Source organism: Drosophila guanche, unplaced genomic scaffold (assembly GCF_900245975.1).
Source record: "Drosophila guanche unplaced genomic scaffold, DGUA_6, whole genome shotgun sequence".
In the NCBI taxonomy this organism is placed as follows: domain Eukaryota; kingdom Metazoa; phylum Arthropoda; class Insecta; order Diptera; family Drosophilidae; genus Drosophila; species Drosophila guanche.
This window is the reverse complement of record NW_022995755.1, coordinates 2,849,941-2,858,328: the sequence shown is the minus strand read 5'-3', so window position 1 is coordinate 2,858,328 and position 8,388 is coordinate 2,849,941. Positions and strand designations below refer to the sequence as shown.

Sequence of the window (8,388 nt, the reverse complement as noted above, 5' to 3'; positions counted from 1 at the left end):
GCGGAATTTAGGCCAGCGACTACATGACAACAAAATGTATCCCTGGTAATAAAGTTGCTTGACTATGAAAACTGAAATAATGCATTTATTTATAGAAACCATGTTTATTCTTGTAAAATATTTCATCACTGCCAGAAAGAAAGAATATATTATCGGTATATTTGTGCGATAAATGAAATTATCGATAGAAAGCATGCAGTGAGTACTTCGCAACGAACACGTTAGATGGCGCCTTAGTTCCTTATTCAAATTTCTGTTACAAACCCAATTAGAATGATTTATGTTTGCTTTCTTGTATAATTCAAGTTATTTTAGGAGTTCCTCTTTTTGAGATGGTGTCATGGCGTCAAGTTTCAAACGAACATCTTCATGAGCCGTCGCCTTTACGTGCGCCATGCGTTCTTCATACTTAGGTATCATTTCCACAAACGTTTCGAAGGTCTTCTGTGTCGCTTTGCGGACCGAATAGCATTCGGTGAAGCAGGACATTGCGTTCTGCAGCATTCCGTGTAACTGAATCAGCATCCAGTTCCAGCCCTTAAACTGCTCGCCCGCCAGCATCTTCTCCAGAATGTTCCAATCCAGAGGCTCATCATGGAAGTCATAATTTAGATTTTGTCCAAAATGCGTCCAGATCGACGAATTGTTGAATGGCCAAGAGTCCGTACAACGACGTAGAGAATTGACCAGTGTCTGGCTGTATGTGCGCTCGATCTTCAGATCAAAAGGTTTCAGGATAGCCTTTAAGCTGAGGCGATCAAGGACTGGTTCGACTGGTTCCAATGGTTCCACTGGTTCCACTGGTTCCACTGGGAGTGGTTCGACTTTCACTCGAGTTCCGTAGTTCTTCAGGAAGTTTGTGGGTCGCTGAAGCGCTGGAAATGCTTGCGAGATAATAGCATTTCTATCGGCGTCAGCTCGGGTAAGACTTCGCGGCCCCGGAGGTCGGCCGCGACCACGACGGGCCGGTGTCACGGGCGTGAACGGTTTCGGTTGTAGATTGGGAACGGCCTCAAATGAGGGCGGTGGATCGTCTGCCTTTAGCTGGGGCTCATCCTTGTTTTCCACCTTAATCTTTATCGGCAATGGAATGGCGGCCTTCCGCGAACACCTGGTCTTGGCCTCGGCCTTGCACTCATTGTGCAATTCCCTCTGCATTTTCGCCATGCGCAGCCAAAAGACTTCGCACAGGGTGACAGCAGCTTTAAAAACGGGCGAATCCGGACTGTTGTAGGTTCGGCAGTTGTCGAAAATCAGTAGAATGTCCTCCAGGACGTCTGCTCCGCCCCAGTAGTATGTGTACTCAAATCTTTTCTTGATTGTGTTCAAGTCCATGGGGTTTGCGATTTTTTCGTGGTAGTCCCCGATCTTCAGGTTTACAGCATTGACAGGATGGCGAAAGTGCAGCGAGGAAGGGTTGCGCAACATCGCATTCACAGCGGTTTTCAGTTTCAACAGGAAATTGGTGACCCTTCCCTTACGATTGGGTGGCGGCATCACCGGGGGCTGCACAATGCCATTAACCGGCTGCACTCTGGGCTCACACCGTGGCGGCCGCTGCTCCTTTGGGCCCTGGTTGGCGAGCACGTATAAAGCTTTCGCAAAGTCTTCACGCCGCTTATCATCCATTGTCTGATAATAGAGACTTCAATTAGATGTTTGACGGGCCAAATGGCTGTGGCAATTGCCACAGTGGCAGACTGATCCAATTGCCACATTCTATCAACCGGCAAAACTCAAGTGTAGAGCGTACTTACATGTCTTTTCTTCTTGCTGGTGGTTTAGTTAAACCTTTTTTTGGAAATTGAATGGTCGCACGACGTTAAACGTTAAACCTTTTAGCCTTTTAGAAACAGACTGAAGCAAATTCAGTTCCTTTTTTTTTGACAAGCTGCTGAAAAAGTTTAGGGATGACTTTTGATACAAAAGCCAAAGCACATCGATACACGCATTGTGTGCAATCGATATTCAGTGTGGCAAAATACGGCAAATGCAAACGGGCTCTGTCGATATATCAGCTATCGATATGCGCCAAACCCAATGGAGCACGAGCTCAAATTCATGGATCGGGTAACAAGTTGTCCTAGTGAAAGCGCCCCATGTGGCTGCAAAGTTCCATTTGTGCCGGTATTCAAGCAAGCAAAAACTGATTCTCTATGCAACCATCTAAATCCACCTCGACCAATCGATCGGACACAGCTGTAACCTATTTTAGCTGCCAGTCAGACCAACCGAATTGCTTGAAGTGAGAATGCTGTTTTCCTGCTGGTTGCTTCTGTGTTGTGGCCTCGTGGTTGCTGTGGAGGAGCAGCACTATGCCACATCGACACGACACCTGGCCTTCCTGCTCCAAGTGGAGGATGAACTGCTGGCGCACTTGCGTCAGTATGCGGCAAAGCTGCAGCAAAAGGTGCATACAATGAGAGTGTAGGTTGAAGTGTTTTTGGCAATGGAATTGCTCTAACCGCAGGCACATTCTTGCAGGCTGCAGGCCGAGTGGCTGGCCAGAAGATTGGCAGCCAGAGCAGATCCTGTGAGCTATGCGGCCAATCCTTTGAGGAGTCTGCCGCTGATGCGGAGAATGCACGTGGATGCGAGAAAGTGGCTCAACTTTGCACGCCTCGAGCTTGGACAGGGTGAGACTTTACATGAGTTTAAGATGATCTTCTCCAGACGGGTGCTGAGAGTTCCCCTTCCTATTTTGCAGAGTCTCTAAAGCAACTGTCGGAGTACGAGCTGGGTGTAATCACCGCGGTGGATCTGAAGGAGGCAGCCAATGGATTGCTGCACATACAGGAGACCTACGATCTACATGAGAGAGACATGGCACGTGGAAAACTGCATCATAAGCAATACAAGTGAGCTTGTCTGCGCATCCAAGCTACACACATTCGAATCCTTTTCTTCAGTTCCAGATTGAGCGCCGCAGATTGTCTGACTTTGGGCGCACATCTGGAAGATCTGAAGAAGGGCCCACTGGCCTGCAGGTGGCTGGAAGTGGCCCTGGAACAGTACGAAGACAAGTGGCAGCCCATTGACTGGCTGCTGCAGACGGGACGCTCTCAGATCTGGCAGCAGCTTGGCTTGACGCGAATCATGACACGTAGGCTGTGTCCCACAACTGGCTTGAGTTAGCTAATTCCCGTCCCTAAACCTCTCTTCCCCAGATGATCTTCACGGCAGTCGTGCTGCCTTCACAAAGGCCGTGGAGCTGGCCAGCGAGGGGGAGGACGTGGCAATCGCTCAGCATCTGGCAGACAACCTGGGCCACCATTTTGTGCACCAGCGGAACTGCCAGGGCAGGAGTCGCCTGCCGGTGCAGTCCTCGCTGCGCTGCCACTATGCCGCAGAGGGTTCCGCCTATCTGCGCTTGGCTCCACTCCGCATGGAGCAACTGAGCCTGGATCCCCTTGTGGCCATCTACCATGAGGTTGTCTCTGCCGCCGAGCAGCAGGATCTGTTGAGCCTAAGTCAAACCCAGTTGCAGCGCCATCGGGGTCATCGCCACGATGCGGTACGCACATTTGCGAGTGCTGAGTTGGCTTCAAATGCCACGCTCCATGTGGAGCGACTGCATCTAAGGCTGGAGGATATTACAGGTCTCGATTTGGCGGAGAGCGAGCCGCTGAGAGTTTTAAATTATGGCATTGGGGGGCAGTACTACATCCATGAAGATTGCAAGCAGCCGCAGGTACCGTCCCAAGCATTCACTTGCTACTCGATGTTGCTTACTGAAATTCTGCTCCATTTTTTTTGTGGAAATTCCTCTTCAACAGCCTCACGTGGAGCCCTATCCCAAGGAGTACCGCCTGGCCACCGTTTTGCTCTACGTTAGTCCATTGCTTTGCGATCCATTTGTGTTTAAACTTCCATTTGCTCTCCCTTTTTATCCACAGCTCAGTGACGTGCGCCTAGGCGGCTACACATCCTTTCCCGCTCTGGGCCTGGGCATCAGGCCTCAACGTGGCTCCGCTCTGGTCTGGCACAATGCAAATAATGCGGGAAACTGTGACTTCAAAGCGCTCCACGCTGCCTGTCCCGTGCTGCTGGGCACACGATGGGGTAAGCGTTTGAAAGACTCAACTCTTAAAGGGAACTCCACTCCATTTTCAACCCAAAAACAGTTGCCAGCAAGTGGATCAGTGGGTCAGGCGACCAGTGGCGCCGGAAACCCTGTCGCAAGTGAGGAGGAAAACACAAGCACAATTCCATTCAGCAGCATCCGTTTTTTGTTTGTTGTTTATTTTTTTTTTTTTGCGATAATTTATTCAATAATTTTTGTCGTTATTTATATTATGATAATAAATTTTATGCACTATTTTATAGTATTCATATTTAATTTATATGCAATGTAACATTATGTTTTGGGGTGTGGAATGGGACAGGGAATGGGGCAGGATCGGGGACTGGGACTGGGACTGGGCCTATCCACTTTGATATATCTGTGAAATTGAGATGGCCAGATCCAGGGAGGGTTCAGGGATTCTTGTGTGTGTTTGGTGGTAATGGTGGGAACAACGCGATTCCTGATACGTATGCAAATGATATCTGGCGCAGGACAGGCGCCCCTTTGGCAGTATATGTACGAGTATGCGGCGAGTTGGGGGGATATGCACTGAGGAGACAAGAAACGCAGAACGCAGAACGCAGAAATACAAAACGCAAATGGGAGAAACGCAAACAACAAGAATGCAGGCGATAGATGTCGATGTCGATGTTGTAGTCGATGTCGATGTCCGAGGGAATCGTGTAGGAATACTTGATTGCCGGCTCCTTCTTCTAGTTTTGATATCACGCTCCCCCAGGCCTCTGTCGCAGTCGCAGTCGCAACATCAGAAACAACAGCATAGACAGCAGCTGCCACGTTGTGTGCCGCCTAGTGGCCACATTCCGTGCCGCATCCTCGAGACCTAAGTGCAAAGGGAAAGAGACACAGAGACACAGAGACACAGAGACACAGAGATACAGATACGCTTAAGAGATTCCCACTCGTTTGTTCTCTTACCTCCGATGTAATTGAGATGGTCATCGTTGCTGGCTGCCGCACCAGGATGTAGCTTGATTTCTGCAATTTACAAAACATACCCGCAAAAAGGGACACACACACACACACACATGACCACAAATGAGTAAAGGGAGCGGGACTCTGCAGAGAGATTGCTTATACGCACCGTATAACCGCAGCGTACCCTCGGCACGGCCCAGCGAGTTTGTGCTGACGCAGTGATAGGTGCCCACATCGGAGGGCGAAAAGGAACGCACCACCAGCAGCATGACCCCGCGATAGCCATCGCGACGCTCCGTTATCCCATACTTGGGCCTGCACAATGGGGAGAATGGAGGGAATGGGAAACGAAATGGAATGTGAATTTCAGTTGCGAGCGCGGCCATAAATGTTGGCCTTACCCATCGAGCAGCATTTCGGGCCCCGGCGAACCAGACTCCAGACTCGCTGTGGAGACGCTGGCGAACCCGTTCGAGGTACGCGCCCCCTTCAGCCAGTAGGAGACGGGCGAGGGTGAGGCTTCCACCTGGCATTCCAGCTGCACATCGGAGCCCAGCGGCGTGCCAAGCAGTTGGCTGGGGGCACGCACCATGGGCGCAACTGTAGAGTGAAGGAAAATTATATGAAATTAAATTAATTAAAGTTTTTAGTTGGTTTTCAATTGAATTTTGTTCTGCTATCGATTACTTACACTGCACACTGAGTGAAACGCGTTTGCTGACTGCCGGTGGCACATCATTGGAGGCAATGCACAGATAAGCGCCCATCTGGCGTCGCTCCAGGCGCAGCAATCTCAACGAAGAGCCATTGTACGACTCCACTGTGTAGGATTGAGCAAAGTTTCATGAAAATATCAATTCAAAGATGGCCGGGTACGCACCTTTCATCAGCTCGCGACTGCCTGGCTTGCGTATGAGTATCATTTCGCCATCCTCGCGTCGCCAGATGACGCGGGGCAGCGGATTGCCCGTGGCCTTGCAGGTGAGCGTCGCATCTTCACCCTCCTGCACGGCCATATCCGCAGAGGAGTCCTCATTGATGATGTCGGGTGGGACTGCAGGAGAGAAGGATGCATTAATACACATGTGCATACATCGACTCGTGTGAGAGATTTACCTTGCACATCGATGCAGCCAACTTGCTTCTTCATGGGACTCGTGTTGATCTGGCACATGTAGCAGCCGCGATCGCTCTCACGCAGCTTGCTGATCTTTAGTTTCCATCTGACAAAGGCAAGAAGTCATAGGTTAAACCATCTTAATAGAAATTAAAGATCTTCCTCCGCCACTTACGTGTGCATATCTTGATGCATCACACTGATTCGCGCATTGTGTGTAACCACGCGTCCTTGCAGCGCCAATACAGTTTGATCGGAGGCTCTAAGCCAGCCCACCTGTGGAGAGTATAACATAAGTGATCCTAAAAGTCTTTGAAGATCCTCACCAAGCTCACCTTATTCTTGCCCAAATTTCGCACGGAACAGGCGAGTATGGCCTCGCGTCCAGCCGGATATGTTACATTATTGATGAAGCCAATGAACTCGGGATCGGGATCCAATTGGGAATTGCTTTCTGTGGTATGTACAGAATGATAACTGATTAAAATAACTAGCGCTGGCTTGCCTTATTTATGTTCTCTAAGCTCTGGCATGGTCTCTGCACCCCAACCATTACAAAAAATCTTTTTTTTTGTTGTGCCACTTACCGTGATGCTGATTCTGTGCGAGGGCATTGCCGCATTTTGTGGCCATTATCAAAATGACAAACAGCGTCGGCGATAGCAGTTGCTTCTCCATATTGTTGTTGTTGTTGTTGTTGTTGTTGCTTCTTGTTTTTGTCGTTGTGGTTCCCACAGCTGCAGCAGCTGCTGCTTCCAATTTTCTCTGACTATTTCTCCCACTCTCCCACTCTCTGTCTCTCCGGCTCTTTTGTTTTTGTGTGTTTGTTTATGGGTATTTTAGTTGTTTTTTTGCCTGTTTGTTGTTTGGGGTCTCGTGGCAATTTCTATTTCTATTTCTATTTGCATTTGAATGCGAATTTTCTATTTTCAATTGCAAAGCCTCGATTGCGATTTCTATTTACCGCGTGTTTGTGCCAATTGGACTTTGATTTCCAGCTGCCTGCACCACATCCATAGTGCTGGGTGTGCCACCCGCTGACGCTGCCCCTGCCACAGCCACTGACATCTGCAAGTAAACAGAATGCGAGCAAAACATCAAAATCAAAATCGGAATGAAAATCGCAAAGGGGCGTAGAAGGGTAGAAGGGTAGAGGGGAAAGGGATTGGGATTGGGAATCGGAATCATCGGCTTAAATTTATTTCCACGATAAAGTGAAGGCGAAAAACAGGAATCGAGCACAAAAGCCTCTGTTCAATGTTGAGTGCACCAAACAGTGGATGGGTTGATGGGGTGGGGGCGTGGACACGCCCATCGCTAACTTGATTATCAAGCGTTGCAACCAATTTCACGTTTTTACGTTGCCTGCTTTTAGGAGCAGCGCATCCAATATGGCTGCCGGGTAAGCTCAATCTCTCTCTCTCTCTCTCTCTCTCACTCTCCCTCTTTCTTTTCGCTTTTCTGGCTGCTTTCTACCGCCTCAGCCTCGACACAAAGTAAAAGGCAAATGCAATTTTCAACACAAACAAAAATTTATGACTCGACAGCATCCTTGGTCCGTCCATCCAGGCCAGGGCCCCCGTTTCACGGAAGTTGCAATAAAAGAAAATCCTCGTACCCGTCTTCGCCCCCTTCCTCCCCCAGCAGTGGTACACGGAAAAGTGGTTAAAAGAGGGCGGCAGAGGTGCAAAATATGAATGTAAATATTAAAAAAGTTCCAAGGCGCAGAAACTAACGAGGTGTTCGCTCATTTGTAGCACGGCTAACCCCTCCCCCCCGATGCCACCACAAAACTCTGATCCCATCCTCAGCCTCCCGTAACCCCTTCTGGTACATCCTGCCACATTTCGACGCGCTGTAATTTAATTTCAGTGTGAAATTGAGCGCTCTCCTAATAGTAAATTTGCACTAAACCAGTTAGCAAGTCTTCTTCCACGCTCCTCCCTCGCTGTCTTGCAAAACTTTTGACGAGGTGTCAATGCGATGCCCCGAGCACGGAGGCGCCACGCCACGGAGGAGCTTCGATGCGGAGCAGATTGTCTGGAGGAGCTGGTGGCGCTGTAGTTGGTGACATTCAAAAGGCGGAAATGTGATTTACTTATTAAATTAGAGTTGCAGAATGCACCAAGGGCTGGGCGGACGGGGTTTAGCTGCGACGCGGTGTTGCACTTAAACTTGCAGATGGAACGAACAACTTGCCGGCGGGCCAACAGCTCCTCCTTGGACTCGATGGCTTGTAAGGGGCTGCGGGCGGGGGTATGCCTGT

At 49.4% G+C, this 8,388-nt stretch overlaps 3 protein-coding genes across 3 annotated transcripts; 1 reads left to right on the top strand and 2 right to left on the bottom strand.

The window, feature by feature from the left end:
* Positions 1-152: 152 nt before the first annotated feature.
* On the bottom strand, positions 153-1,852 carry LOC117589867 (bromodomain testis-specific protein-like). Its single transcript, XM_034282135.1, has 2 exons — positions 1,758-1,852; positions 153-1,632 (listed from the first exon to the last, which is right to left on the bottom strand). Exon 2 carries the CDS (start codon positions 1,627-1,629, stop codon positions 307-309), a length of 1,323 nt encoding a protein of 440 aa, XP_034138026.1. The 5' UTR covers positions 1,630-1,632; positions 1,758-1,852; the 3' UTR covers positions 153-306.
* A 384-nt stretch (positions 1,853-2,236) lies between these two features.
* Positions 2,237-4,339, top strand: LOC117589865 (prolyl 4-hydroxylase subunit alpha-2). Its single transcript, XM_034282134.1, has 8 exons — positions 2,237-2,427; positions 2,485-2,636; positions 2,708-2,858; positions 2,910-3,103; positions 3,168-3,691; positions 3,777-3,830; positions 3,897-4,062; positions 4,125-4,339. Exons 1-8 carry the CDS (start codon positions 2,252-2,254, stop codon positions 4,184-4,186), a joined length of 1,479 nt encoding a protein of 492 aa, XP_034138025.1. The 5' UTR covers positions 2,237-2,251; the 3' UTR covers positions 4,187-4,339.
* On the bottom strand, positions 4,273-6,800 carry LOC117589868 (lachesin). The gene is made up of 10 exons (XM_034282136.1): positions 6,710-6,800; positions 6,458-6,576; positions 6,298-6,398; positions 6,122-6,228; positions 5,886-6,059; positions 5,697-5,825; positions 5,407-5,605; positions 5,172-5,320; positions 5,006-5,065; positions 4,273-4,910 (listed from the first exon to the last, which is right to left on the bottom strand). Exons 1-10 carry the CDS (start codon positions 6,798-6,800, stop codon positions 4,792-4,794), a joined length of 1,248 nt encoding a protein of 415 aa, XP_034138027.1. The 3' UTR covers positions 4,273-4,791.
* Positions 6,801-8,388: the final 1,588 nt, after the last annotated feature.